This window comes from Thalassophryne amazonica, chromosome 2, assembly GCF_902500255.1.
Source record: "Thalassophryne amazonica chromosome 2, fThaAma1.1, whole genome shotgun sequence".
NCBI classification, from domain to species: domain Eukaryota; kingdom Metazoa; phylum Chordata; class Actinopteri; order Batrachoidiformes; family Batrachoididae; genus Thalassophryne; species Thalassophryne amazonica.
In genome coordinates, this window is record NC_047104.1 from 103395847 (window position 1) to 103411223 (window position 15377).

General features: G+C 41.8%; 1 protein-coding gene across 2 annotated transcripts in view; it reads left to right on the plus strand.

The window, feature by feature from the left end:
* The window catches only part of dennd5a (DENN/MADD domain containing 5A), a 113074-nt gene that overhangs the window by 37503 nt on the left and 60194 nt on the right, over positions 1-15377 (plus strand). For both annotated transcript variants that reach the window (XM_034190913.1, XM_034190919.1), the window contains 6 exons: positions 5935-6122; positions 7895-8206; positions 10763-10978; positions 11258-11492; positions 14063-14213; positions 14330-14423. In XM_034190913.1, the coding sequence (XP_034046804.1) occupies positions 5935-6122; positions 7895-8206; positions 10763-10978; positions 11258-11492; positions 14063-14213; positions 14330-14423 (1196 nt within the window). The remainder of the gene's footprint in view (positions 1-5934; positions 6123-7894; positions 8207-10762; positions 10979-11257; positions 11493-14062; positions 14214-14329; positions 14424-15377) is intronic.

Here is a 15377-nt window from a genome sequence, read left to right on the forward strand (position 1 = left end):
AGAACTGACAATTTAGTTTCAACTGAAAGCCAAGCATTATAATATCTTTGTTTTTGTCACATGCTGCAAAATTACAGATCATTTTAATGAAGGGAACATTTTTACCTGGGGGGAATTTCTTGTTAAATATTGTCTTTTCCTTCTAACATCGTCATGCAGATGAACTGTGGGAAGAAGCGTGTCTGCGCATTGCAAGAGGCTTTGAGATTACCTGTGACCTGACCGTTCATGGGGCGTGCATGCTAGCATCTCTAAGATGTCTTGTAAATCACTTCAGAGGTGTTATCTGCTTTCAAAAACAGCATTTTTTTTTTAGATTTAGCAGTGTTTTAGCTATTGCTAACATTTACAGAATATATGAGACACATATTAGATTTATGCTGTTTCGGCATGTTTTCCTCAATCGTGGTTTATTTTTCAGAGTGAGTAGCCAGCTGACATCACACTACCTTTCTGTACTCAGATTGGCAGTCACAGCGTCCTTCCCAGCATCCTTGCGCATCTTGGGGGAAACCCCCATGTGGTGTATCCCATCACTACAAAAAGTAGGTCATGCCGTCCAATTGCTTGAATTTTGATTCACTTGGGTTGAAATTCAAATTCTTCCCAGACGATGCAAATTTTGATCATATTGGCAATATCATATTATTAATTTGTGTTGTTTTTTTTAGTGACTTTTGAGCACCACATCAGTGGTGCATCATGCATCATTGCAACCCATCGCATTATGGAACCATCTTGGGTCCTGGATGGCAACAAGCTGTTCCAGTAGAGTACATTGTTTTATTCCTAACAGTGTTTTAATATGACTGTGGTAGTAAAAAAGAAGTTATTCTTAAATAATAGGCTTATTCGGCTTGAAATTCACCTTGCATTGCAGAGCAATGAGGGAATGAGTCAGGGAATGAGGTGATAAATTAAGCATAAAGACAGACCTTTTACATCACAATATAGAGAAAGCTGGCCTTTATCCAACTTTTATCAGTCGTTAGTAAGGGTTCACTGACGTTTTCAATGATATTTAGCTTATTAATAAATTATGCTAAGATTATGATATTTTTTCATCACCATGGTCATGAATTATAAATTCTTCGTGTTATAAAGAAACACTAAACCATCTTCACATGTTCAGCACACACAGTCGTACAGACCTTGCTGGGGGACCAATAATCCACATCTTTACGTTGTTGTTATGCTGAGTGAAAGTGTTCTCTCTTGTTGATTTAAAAAATGCACATTATTTTAACTAAAAACACTAGTGTATTTGTTAACTGGGAATGAAGTCAGGGATCCTTTTGTGGATTTGGCAATTTTTATTCATTTATTTATTTTTTTTTATTGCTTTGACCAAAGTTCCAAAAGTTTGAGTGTAAAATCTTGTGTACATCCATAGATCAAGTTAGGGTTCGGCGTGGGTCGTGCCAAAGTTGTGAAGGTAGAAATTCCGCTTAATCCAGGACAAAGCCAGTTGAATCTGGCTAAATTAATGCACACATTAACGCACAACAAATTGATGTTAGTGCCTTTGGAACTTTCACAACCACTTGCGTATATGGTTTTATACCTAACAATAAGGGGGACAGCTCTGTCAGTATCACCTGTTGCTTATGTTTCCTAACCACACCACCTGTGCTTTCAATGTTATGTGTTCTGATTTTCACTGTAAACCAAAGAGGCTTCCCTTTAGTTTATGCTTGGTGGCTGTTAAGATGAAGTGGATCAAACTACTCCACAGAATTACTTATTAATATTATGATTATTACATTTTTTTGTCCCCAATTTACAAGAGGAAACAATGAGAAGAAACTGATTACAAGAGACGTAGATGTGGGTCAAGTAACTTCTGTTTTACCAGCATATGACCAAATGGAGGAATTGAATTTGTTTTGGCACCGTAACAGAAAGAGCTGTTCCTGAATGTACAGTGACTGTCAACAAGGATAGAGCAAGAATGCCAACTGGACAACAGTTTACATGTGTATCCGTTGACTCAAGTGTGAAACTGTGCATGGAGTGTTGCTGCATGAAGTCACGTCGCAAGAATTTCAGTGCAGCTGACTGCAGCTGGGTCACATCTCAGAGACTGGATCCTTCAAAGGAAGCAGCATGCAAAGCAGAGAACTTGAGGGGACCTGAAAATGAGACTGAGCTGTGACCTGAAATGATACCAGAACAGCTTTGTTTTCTCACACACAACAAATCAAAGCCAAAAAGATCAAAAGGGCTCAGACACCCACATTTCAAAGTATCAGTCATATAGAGAAAAGAGCTGAATGACTCATAAAGTATTCACATACTTTGGTAAAGCAGCAACCAGTCTAAAAAATAAGTACGTGTGTGTAAATAAATGTACAAAGTCCTATTGCAATTGACAATTGACTGTGCAATGTTTGACAATGTCCCGAAGGCTGCAAAACACATCAACTTCTTTCTTTTTTAAATTAAGGTAAAGTGTCCACTTTTGAAGAAGCCTGTAAAGGGGTAATATCGTGGGGGGGAAAAAAAACTTTTACAGTTGCATATGACTCAGGTTTCATAAATCCCACAGTTTTGTGACTGCATGTGAAAATGCTCCTTCTTGTAAGCAAAATCTGTACCAGAAATATCCACACTGCTTTAGGCAAGTGAGTATTTTGATCGTATACAGTGGGGCAAAAAAGTATTTAATCAGTCCCTGATTGTGCAAGTTCTCCTACTTAGAAAGATCAGAGAGGTCTGTAATTTTCAACATAGGTACACTTCAACTGCGAGAGACAAAATGAGGGGAAAAAAAATCCAGGAAATCACATTGTAGGATTTTTAAAGAATTTATTTGTAAACTATGGTGGAAAATAAATATTTGGTCAATAACAAAAGTTCAACTCAGTACTTGTTAACATAATCTTTGTTGACAATGACAGAGGTCAACCATTTCCTGTAAGTCTTCACCAGGTTTGCACACACTGTAACTGGTATTTTGGCCCTTTCCTCCATGCAGATCTCCTCTAGAGCAGTGATGTTTTTGGGCTGTCGCTGGGCAACATGGACTTTCAACTCCCTCAACAACTTTTCTATGGGTTTGACATCTGGAGACTGGCTTGGCCACTCCAGGACCTTGAAATGTTTTTTTTACGGAGCCACTCCTTCATTGCCCAAGCGGTGTGTTTGGGATTGTTGTCATGTTGGAAGACCCAGCCACGTTGCATCTTCAATGCTCTCACTGATGGAAGGAGGTTTTGGCTTAAAATCTCACGATTCATTCTTCCCTTAACACGGATCAGTCGTCCTGTCCCCTTTGCAGAAAAACAGCACCAAAGCATGATATTTCCACCCCCATGCTTCATAGTAGATATGGTGTTCTTGGAATGCAACTCAGCATTCTTCTTCCTCCAAACACAACGAGTTGAGTTTTTACCAAAATGTTCTACTTTGGTTTCATCTGACCACATAATATTCTCCCAATCCTCTTCTGGATCATCCATATGCTCTCTGGCAAACTTCAGACGGGCCTGGACACGTACTGGCTTAAGCAGGGGGACACGCCTGGCACTGCAGGATTTGAGTCCCTCTGTGCGTAGTGTGTAGCCTTTGCTACTTTGGTCCCAGCTCTCTGCAGTTCATTCATCAGGTCCCTCCGTGTAGTTCTGGGATTTTTGCTCACCGTTCTCATGATCATTTTGACCCCATGGGATAACATCTTGTGTGGAGCCCCAGATCGAGGGAGATTATCAGTGGTCTTGTATGTCTTCCATTTTCTTACAATTGCTCCCACAGTTGATTTATTCACACCAACCTGCTTGACTATTGTAGATTCACTCTTCCCAGCCTGGTGCACATCTACAGTTTTCTTCTTGGTGTCCTTTGACAGCTCTTTGGTCTTGGCCATGGTTGAGTTTGGAGTCTGTTTGAGACTGTGGACAGGTGTCTTTTATACATATAACGAGTTCAAACAGATGGCATTAATACAGGTAACAGGTGGAGGACAGAAGAGCTTCTTAAAGAAGAAGTTACAGGTCTGTGAGAGCCAGAAATCTTGCTTTTTTGTGGGTGACCAAATACTTATTTTCCACCATAATTTATAAATAAATTCTTTAGAAATCCTACAATGTGATTTTCTGGATTTTTTTTTTTTTTTTTTTTTCCTCTCATTTTGTCTCTCATAGTTGAAGTGTACCTACACTCAACAAAAATATAAACACAACACTTTTGGTTTTGCTCCCATTTTGTATGAGATGAACTCAAAGATCTAAAACTTTTTCCACATACACAATATCACCATTTCCCTTAAATATTGTTCACAAACCAGTCTAAATCTGTGATAGTGAGCACTTCTCCTTTGCTGAGATAATCCATCCCACCTCACAGGTGTGCCATACCAAGATGCTGATTAGACAGCATGATTAGTGCACAGGTGTGCCTTAGACTGTCCACAATAAAAGGCCACTCTGAAAGGTGCAGTTTTGTTTTATTGGGGGGGGGGATACCAGTCAGTCTTTTTCCTGGTTCTCTCCCTCAGCCCCAACCAGTCCCAGCAGAAGACTGCCCCTCCCTGAGCCTGGTTCTGCTGGAGGTTTCTTCCTGTTAAAAGGGAGTTAATCCTTCCCACTGTCGCCAAGTGCTTGCTCACATGGGGTCGTTTTGACCGTTGGGGTTTTTACGTAATTATTGTATGGCCTTGCCTTACAATATAAAGCGCCTTGGGGCAACTGTTTGTGATTTGGCGCTATATAAATAAAATTGATTGATTGATTGAGTATCTGGTGTGACCACCATTTGCCTCATGCAGTGCAACATATCTCCTTCGCATAGAGTTGATCAGGTTGTCAATTGTGGCCTGTGGAATGTTGGTCCACTCCTCTTCAATGGCTGTGCGAAGTTGTTGGATATTGGCAGGAACTGGTCCACGCTGTCGTATACACCGGTCCAGAGCATCCCAAACATGCTCAATGGGTGACATGTCCAGTGAGTATGCCGGCCATGCAAGAACTGGGACATTTTCAGCTTCCAAGAATTGTGTACAGATCCTTGCAACATGGGGCCGTGCATTATCCTGCTGCAACATTAGGTGATGTTCTTGGATGTATGGCACAACAATGGGCCTCAGGATCTCGTCACGGTATCGCTGTGCATTCAAAATGCCATCAATAAAATGCACCTGTGTTCTTCGTCCATAACAGACGCCTGCCCATACCATAACCCCACCGCCACCATGGGCCACTCGATCCACAACATTGACATCAGAAAACCGCTCACCCACACGACGCCACACACGCTGTCTGCCATCTGCCCTGGACAGTGTGAACCGGGATTCATCCGTGAAGAGAACACCTCTTCAACTTGCCAAACGCCAGCGAATGTGAGCATTTGCCCACTCAAGTCGGTTACGACGACGAACTGGAATCAGGTCGAGACCCCGATGAGGACGACGAGCATGCAGATAAGCTTCCCTGAGACGGTTTCTGACAGTTTGTGCAGAAATTCTTTGGTTATGCAAACCGATTGTTTCAGCAGCTGTCCGAGTGGCTGGTCTCAGACGATCTTGGAGGTGAACATGCTGGATGTGGAGGTCCTGGGCTGGTGCTTGTGCTTTTATCAGCGCAAAGGTGTGTATGGGGTGGGGGTGGAGTCAGGGTTAAGTTTGATCAAATCAATTTTATTTATATAGCGCCAAATCACAACAACAGTTGCCCCAAGGCGCTTTATATTGTAAGGCAAAGCCATACAATAATTACGGGAAAACCCCAACGGTCAAAACGACCCCCTGTGAGCAAGCACTTGGCGACAGTGGGAAGGAAAAACTCCCTTTTAACAGGAAGAAACCTCCAGCAGAACCAGGCTCATGGCACACATCATCAGTGCATGCTTCCAGACCTGACTTGCAGTGGTGGTGATTTTCAAAGTCATTACATACAAACAGATGTATGTCTAATTTACTGTTGATTACTTGTTAAACAGATTACCAGAGGCTGATGACTGTGGCTGAGAGCATCACAGCTTTAATGTTCCCGTTCCAGTGGCAGCATGTCTATGTGCCCATTCTGCCCGCCTCCCTCCTCCACTTTCTGGATGCCCCTGTGCCATATCTTATGGGTCTCCATTCCAACGGACAGGATGACCGCACAAAACTGGAGCTGCCACAGGAGGTAGTTATTCAGATGCACACAGCATCGTCTTCCTGAGTTTAACTTGGCTTCACTTGATTTATATGTCCCACTTCTTGCAAAGAAATAACTGTCAGTTTTTTTTGTTTTTTTTTTTTGTTTTTTTTGCTTTGTGTATGTAACAATGTTGGGGCTTATGAAAATTGCTGCTTAATCTACTGTCTTGAAATACATTGAGGGCGGCACAGTATCTTAGTGGTTTGCACTGTTGCCTCACAGCAAGAAGATGGCAGGTTTGTTTCTGACCTGGACCTCTCTGTGTGGAGTTTGCATGTTCTCCCCATGTTTGCGTGGGTTCCCTCTGGGTGCTCCAACTTTCTCCCCCTTCCAAAGACATGCAGGTTAGGTGAATTGGAAACTTTAATTTGACCGCAGGTGCGAGTGCGTTTCTGTATGCAGCCTTCTGATAGGCGCGTTCTGTTCAGATTGTATCCCTCCCAGTGACCGCTGGAATAGGCTCCAGCTCCCCTGTGATACTTAATTGGAACAAGTGGTTAAGGAACAGGAATGAAATAGGTCGATGTGATATGAGACTGAGACAGTAGATCCTCCAATGTCTGTATAGATTGATCTTCATTAGATTTTTAAAAATTCATATTTTTTTTCTAGTGTGTTCACACTGATGCATAAGATTTTAGAGCATGAATCCTTCCTTTAGAGTCACTCAGCTGTGATCACATTTTCTTTTGGTTTGTGGTGAGAACAGTCCCAGTGTTAATCAGCTGACACAACCATGTGTCTTTAAATAATTACTCCATAAAAGGTTCTTGTTCCATGAGCAGCTTTGCACTTCTCTGTGTGTCTCTAGTTGCTGCAGGTTTTTGTGTCTACCCAGCCTGAAAGTTGAATCCCTGCTGTTTTTCGTCTTCTTTTGGAGTTTAACAATAAATGCAATGTGCATTTAATATGAATGGGAGCACATGTCCGGTGCCAAACACAGCTGTAGCCAGCAGTTTGGAAGTTAGACAAGTCAAACAAGTACTTGTAATATGCATAGCTGCAAAAAAATGTTGTCTAAATGTTTGCTTATGACCACTGGAGTTTATAAGTACTTTGATGGTGAGTTCCATCATCCCTGTCTTTGGATGTTTGACAATTATTTTTTGTGCTTTGTTTTTCTGATTTTTGTTATTTGTAGTATGGCCAAAGTAAATGGTCACCCATCTGTGTCTGGTCTGCTTAAGGTTTCTTCCTATAAAAAAAACAATAATAATAACCCATGAGGGAGATTTTCCTCACCATTGTTGCCATTGTGCTGGCTCAGGAGGTGGACAAGGTTCCACCCTTATGAAGTGCCTTGGTGTGACTTGTGTTGTGATTTGGCATTTTAGAAATAAATTGATTGGTCTCTGTCAGTATGTCTAAGCCTTTGCTCTTAACTTTGTGTTTTCTAGTTTGTTTGTTTTTTTTTTTAACTGCAAAGGAGGATCTAAATCTTCAAGTTTGCTTTTTTCAGGCCACCTTGTTTAAGTTAAGACTGCATTGCATGCTGCTGCGTAGACATGAAGGGATTTCATTTTGAAAATATCCCGGTGTCTATCTGTCGTTGTTATTGTCATTTTTGTTGTTTTATAAACAGTAACAACTTGTTTTCATAGACACTATAACAGTGTTAATTGGATTTGTTAGGCCTGTCAGACTTGTATGTAGAGTATTTGTACTGTTTATGGAATTTAGACCTTTTTTCCCTCTTATCTTTTAGCTAACTATGCTGAGGTTTTAATTAAAAATGTCATGGTTCTGTCTTGTTTTAGGCAAACTTGTGTTTTGTGGACATTGACAACCATTTCATTGAGCTACCAGAGGAATTACCCCAGTTTCCCAACAAACTAGAGTTCATTCAAGAGATCTCGGAGGTTCTCATATCCTTTGACGTGTCCCCAGAGGGAAATCTTCAGTCCAGTGACAGCCAGGCCAAGTACAGGAGCTTCCGCTCTGTTGACGTGGTCTCTGACAAGCGTAATGGAAACCTGGCCTCACCCCTCAACTCCTTCCTTCTGAGAGAGAATGAAACGATAGCCAGACTACAGGCTCTGGTCAAGAGGACAGGTGTTAGTCTGGAGAAGGTGAGAAACAATGAAACCCACCACTTCAAATCCAGGCTGTTCCATTCTTGAGTGTTTCATACAGTGGAGTACAAAAGTCTTCAAGAAGTGGCCATAGCTGCAGAGGGAGTGGCAAGAGACACAATTGCATAATTACAGTCAGTAATTATAAGTGACTGTAATCATAGTCATCATTCAGAAGGTGTAGCACATCAGCTCCATTGTCATGAGCTTAAAAAAATCTGTTAAATTTTTAAATCTCTTACCTGTGTTGTCTCCTGTTTTGTCCCTTTAAAAAGTCGTACGTTAGTGTACGTGCTGAAAGAAGGCAACGCACAAACTGACACATCCTGAAAATGGTGACGTGTTGTGTCCTGTGTGATGCAGGTTTAATTTATTCATCACTGTTAGCCCACGTGAGGTGTTGAAGGGGGGACTGGTTCTGCATTGAGGCAGGCAGATTTTCAAATGCTGGCGATTCTGATTAATGTTGGCAGTGGATTTTGCAAATGTTTGCCAGCATTCTGCCTGCATGAAAGCAGCCTAAGAGAGTCTTCTGGTTTTATTGCTCTCACTGCAGCAGACATGAGTGTCATTATATAATATAACTTTTGAGGTCTAAAAATGGCCAGGTCCTAACAGTTGAGCTAATGCAGTTTGAAGGTACGTTTTTATGCTGCTACAAGTTGCAAAGGCTGCCACACATTGCAAAGATTGTGGAATTTACATAGTGATTGATTTCTGGCAGTGCTATTGTAGTCCTCCTCAACAGTTATGTAGATTTAGATGTAGATTTAGATGTGTTGGGAATCGTGAATATGGATTAGGTGTTCCTGTACACAATTCCCAACACTTGGTTGTGCCTTTCATTGTATGCTGTTCCAACTTGCATCTGTGCTGGACTGTCTCTGGGGCACAGTCTGCAACTTTAGTCCTGTCGGCTGTGGGATTGTGGGATTCCCAGGTGTGTGTATTTATGTATTTATTTATTTATTCCTGGCAAAAAAAACACAGAGTGCACCAAGAAAAAATACAACCCAGCACCTCATCGCAGTGCTTTCTTATAAAGTGTTCCATGTAGGATTTGCTTCTGTAACAACAAAAATGGCTAATGGCTAGCTTATTATGTACAGCGCAAAAATGCTGTCACCCTCAGCAGGAACATAGAGTCTGTCCAGTCAGCTATTGGAGATGTCTTTATTTTATTTTATTTAGTTACTGTTTTGGGGGAGGGGGTTGCAGGGGTGGGGGTGCATGCCCCTTGTGAGATAGATTTTGTGTCATCAGCTGACTATAGGCAGAAACAGGAAAAACAAACTTCACCTTTAACAAAGGTTTTGCAACACTTTCACAAGTTGGTCTGCATATGATTGCAGTGACATGATGGTGCCTTTTTCAAAAGTTCAGGAATTTTCAACAAGAAGCACTTTGTGCAACGGCACAAAAAAGGAGCAGTGCTTTTTTTTTTTTTTTTCTTTGCTGTTGTTTTTTCTGGAGGAGGCCACACTCACTTGGTTATGTCAAGTTTTTATTTAGAGAAATTGAAAAAAGATGCTGCTGCTCCGGGTTGCGGGGGCGCTATGCTATATGGCCACGGGACCGGATGCATCATTGTACAGTAGCAAGAACTGATTGACTATTCTGTGCAACAGCTAATGTGTGTTAGTGTAAAGTTTAATTTTAAAGCATTTAACCACATGTATGTAATATTTATGCTTATTTATGCTTTTATGCTCAAACATGTCGTTCACTGACATGTTTGACATCTTTCATTGATATACCTTTATTTTATTCTAGAAGTGTGTTATTCTTGTACTGGAGGGAAGAATTTTGTTGTATGTCTATTTGTACAGGGACAATAAACAGCTATTCTGTTCTAGCCATGGTAGTGGATAGCTGCTGGATCAAGAATGAATTGGCGAGGTCTCTTGTTTATGAAGTTTAATTGGCTTAAGAGCTGTACACCAGTCCATCCATCCTCTATACTTGTTCACTGATGAGGGCTGCAGGAAATCTAGGAGGTTGTTGCCAGAACTGGGCTGCTTTAGCCCTTATGGGCCCACAAACATACCAAGACATTGATGGGGACTTGCCAGTGAGTCCATGAACCCCCTGAGGGACAATTTCATAGCCTGTGGACAGTTTTCACCATGGACATGAGTCTTTGCACGTAATTTTTTCTTCTTTGTGCTTCTGTTGGGAACTGGGCAGTGGTTTCTGAGTGTCATAGGATTGTATTATTGGCATGCGAGTTATTTTTAAAACACTTTCCTGTTTGTGAGTGTGTACACGCCCCGGTGTAGCTGCTCTTTGTTTTTCTGACTCATGCAGATCTGTGCTATTGACCCACTGAGACATGCTGGAAGAAGAATAGGGCTAACGTTTCACTTAGGTTTAAATCATCAATGAGAACAGATGTACTTCATGCCCCCCCCCCCCCCCCACAAAACCCCCAAACAGCTGATTTATCCATAGCCTGTGATAGATAAGAGGTCATCAGAAATCTGCAGTTGTTCTACTGTTTTTGTCATCTTACTACTTTTTCATGTTCTCTGTTTTTGCTCATCTACAACTCAGCTTGAGGTGAGGGAGGATGCCAGCAGCAATAAGGATATGCAGGCTCACTGTGATGAGGAGGAACTAAAGATGCACCAACTCAACATCCAGGTGCGCGAAGTCTTTGCCAACAGATTCACCCAGATGTTTGCTGACTATGAGGTGTTTGTCATCCAGCCAAACCAAGACAAGGAGTCTTGGTTCAGTAATCGTGACCAGATGCAGAACTTCGACAAGGTGAGCTCAGGCAGTATTCTGGATATGTCTTACTATAGAATGATATAGTCCTGTTTTTCACAAACTTAATCCTTGAGCATCCCTGCTGTGCATATTTACAAGCTGTATGAGCTTCACTCACACCTCATTCAATGAATTGATACGTTTCACTCATCATGAGATGGGAACCTGAGGACTGGAAACCACTTTGACTTGGAGCATGGAGCTAATAATCATAGAGTAATGAGTTGAATGCATTCTGTCCTTCAAATGTCTGTATGTATGTGCATTTGTGTGCAGGCTTCCTTTCTTTCTGACCAGCCAGAGCCATACCTGCCTTTCCTGTCACGCTTCCTGGAGACGCAGATGTTTGCATCCTTTATTGACAGTAAGATCCTCTGCCATGATGATGAGGAGAAGGAGCACACACTGAAGGTGTTTGACGCACGCGTGGAAAAGATTCGCTTGCTGAATGTCCGCACACCAACACTGCGCACCTCCATGTACCAGAAGTGCACAAACATTGAAGAAGCAGGTAAGAAAATCGTTGGCCTTGAAAACATTGATGTATTCCACAGTAATCACAAACAGCTTGAAAAGGTTTAAACATACAAATCTGTTTTTTTTTTGTTTTTTTTTCTCCATATAATGACAGTATTGTAATGAACAAACTGCCAATATTTCAATGTACACTAAAACTTGCATATAATGGATTCAGGTGGACCAGTGAATTTTGTCCATTATAATCAAAATCAAAATCCGCTGTAAGTATAAAATGGATTAGTTGCAGTCATGAGGCACCAAACCATCTACGGGGAATCCCCAGCACCAATTAGGCTGATGTATTTCCTTGATTAAAAGCCTGACCTTGAATTGGGACCTGCCTTATTTAATGACCGGGTCAAAACTTTGTCTGAAAAAAATAAACACCTGCCTTAAATAAGCGCCGGACATTATGTGCATTAACAAGATTACATTTTGTTGAGTCACTCTTTTTTGCTAAGTCCGTTACAGAGTGGTACCTTAAAATCCTCAAGCCTGATTTATGCTTCTGCAACTCTGTGGCCATGCAATCACATTGACGTGCGCGTGTCACTCTCAAAGTTCTCCGTCTCGTTTTTATAGAATTTACCACAGGAATAGCCGGTTTTCCTGGATGAATTTGTACATCAACAAGATCCATTTCTTTATACAATCATCAACCTCCAAACCGATGATACGTGAAATTTCCCTGCATGAACTGCAAGTCATTTGAGCATCTTTTTCTGACTCCTTGTTGTAAAGTTGGTCATATTTGCGGACTTTCCTGCCAGATGTAATTGATCCATGAGCGAAATGTAATCGACATCATTTATGCACCAGTTCTAAGCATGGTTTGAAAAAAAAAATCCCTAGTCCTTTAATCACGTAAATATGGTACCCACGTTCCTCGAATTGGCGAGTGTCAGTGCTGAACTTTATTTCATGCCTCTGTTACTGGGCACCTTCAGGCTATTCTGTCCATTATGTGCGAGAGGATTTTAATGGAAATACATTGCGATCGGACGTTTTGTCCGATGTGAGCGAAAGTCTGTTGTACAAAATCTGTTATATACGGTGTTTATTAAATGGAAAATGACACAAAAACATTGGGACTTTTGCTTTTGTCTGGTGAGTGTGAATATCCGGTTCATATGATGACTGTTTTGGTGAGTTTTACTGTATTTTAGTTCGCCATCTTTGCACCTGATGTAAAGCAGTGTGCGGCACAAGTATGATTAAGTATCGTGGTGGTGTGGACAACGCCACAGGCCATCGCAATGTGGCACACCTTGTCAGGTCAGTGCAGAAGCACCCCCAGACCTGTCCAGGCAGCGCTACTGTCCCTTTTCAGGCCGATTGCCTTCTCCACTACTGTCCCAATGCAGGAATGGAGTTCATTAGTGGGGTCATCAGCCGTGTTCATAATGGGAAGTCACAGTCCCCTGGGGGTCAAAGGAAGGCACAACACAATAGACTACTTAAATGAACCACAGTATTAATGAATGCAGAGATGCACCACGGCTGCTACTGTGTGGCATTCACAACTTTATGCACGCATTTATTGACAAATACTGAAAACAGGGAGATGATCGGGGGTTTGTCAGCAAAACACACACACACACAAAAAAAGAATGATTAAAACATTTGAATGGCATTTGCCCAAACGTGCATTGCGCTCATTTTCATTCGGGACAATTAAACAAATAAACTATTTACTTAAGGATGTGCACATCAGTCTGGTGACTTCTTGTTTTCACACTTAACAGTTTCCCAGCCTGACCTCTGAGTGTCGCCAAAGGAACAATAGCTGTAGAAACGTGCGTACGCCAGCCACGAAGTTGTTGTGGGGCACCTCACATTTCCATGGTCATTTTACTTTTGATACATGTGGATGTTAGTGTGGAGAAGGATGTACGCCATGTTTTTGTGTGTGCATAACCTTTTGTCCATGAGGCCCCAGGTGGCTGGAGGAGGAGGTGGTGGTGGTGGTGGTGTTGAACCAAAGCACTCAACTGCTTCACCTCAGGAAGCTGTGATGGGTGCTGCTCTCATCCATGATCTGTTGCACACAGGTTCCAGAAAACCTCTGCTTTCTAAATACCAGTGCAGCTCGGTCAGGCACACACGAATGTTGAAGGGAGTGACAGATGGCAATCTGATGATCAATTAAGAAACTAAATACTACTTGGTTATATAGCATTAAATCACAATTCACCCAGAAGTGCTACACACAAGGAAGGACTAGAGTCTAGACCTTATCCACCTCGTGAAGAAGCACATTGGTGACAGTACAGCGCAAGGGATGCTGGGAAGCATGTGGTGACAGCCCATCAGGGTAGAGAAAGGCACGGTGCTGTCAGCTGGCTGCTTGCTCGGATTAAATTAACCAAGATGGCGGAAAACGCTCAGAAACAGGTTATTTCTGAATTTCCGGTTTATGGTGTTTAATAGCTGTCTGTCTGTCTGTCTGTGTCCACCCGCATTGTGAGAGCCGCCGTTGGATGGCAGATGATCTCTCGTAAGTTTAATTTTTATGTGCTCTCTTCTGTTGACTTCTGTACCCTCCGATGTCACCTGTTACAGAGAAGGCCATTGAGATGAGAGTAGCAAAGATCGACCACACTGCGCTGCACCCACACCTGCTTGACATGAAGATCGGTCAGGGACGCTACGAACAAGGTTTCTTCCCCCGCCTGCAGTCTGATGTCCTCTCCAGTGGACCCACCAGCAACAAGTGAATATTCCATAATGCGTTTTGAAATTGTGTGCTTGAAACATCGACTTCTCGTGTGTTCTTGACCTGTGTTGGACTGTTTCTCTTTTTAAAATGTGTATTTGTTTGCATTACAGATGGGCTAAGAGGAGTGCCCCTGCCCAGTGGAGGAGGAAGGATCGACAGAAGCAGCATGCCGAGCACCTTTATTTAGACAATGACCAGAGAGAGGTGAAAGTTTCCCCAAATCACACAGCTCTGTCTATTTTTTCCCTTTTGCATGTCCTATTGGTGTTCTATGTTGATGTCACTCTTATTGGTTTGTCTTCACTCGGTGTCTCACACTTTTGTTCAATGTCTTTGTTTTTCTCTGCCTTTCTTGCGCCTATGCATGCACACTCTCAGCATGTAGAGTGTTTGTATCCGGAGCTGCAGCTCCTGCTGTTTCTTGACTACTACTGGCTCACTCAGTCCTTCAGGCCCTGCCTAAAGTCGGTGACTGTGGATGTGGTATGTGTTGGTGATCCGTAGGTGCTTTACCACATTAGGGGCACTAGTGCTTGATCTGCAGAGGTACTATGTGTTTCCACTGCAGGGACCAGGGATTGTTTTTGTCCTTAGAGCGTGCAGCTGGTACTTTGGACTTTAGTGATACAATGGGAGGCATGCTTACTTCAACAGGGAACAGGAAGTAACTTTCTGTCTCTGATAAATCTCTCTAAGATTGCTCATTTAATATGTTACTATAGACAAACACAGCTGGACATTATATTGTATTTACATTCATGTCATCAAATAGTCATGATCATTAAAGCAGTGATTTAATTAAATGCAGTTGTCATTGAGGCTACTTAGTCACCATAACCCCACTTGTGACTGACAAAAAAACTCCTTAAAAAATTTCTCTCAACAGAAACAGGAAAAGGTGTCTAAACATGCAGAGATAATAATCAGTTCACAGACCTGCCAACCTGTCAAAGTACACTGCTATGATTCATCACTTCAAAATACTCAGTTATTATAATTATATAATTCTTATTATTTATTATATAAATTATTGACCAGTTGTGTGTGCGTATGTATATATATATGTGTGTGTGTGTGTGTGTGTGTATATGGTGGTGGTGTGTGTGTGTGTGTGTGTGTGTGTATATATATGTGTGTGTGTGTGTAATATATATGTTG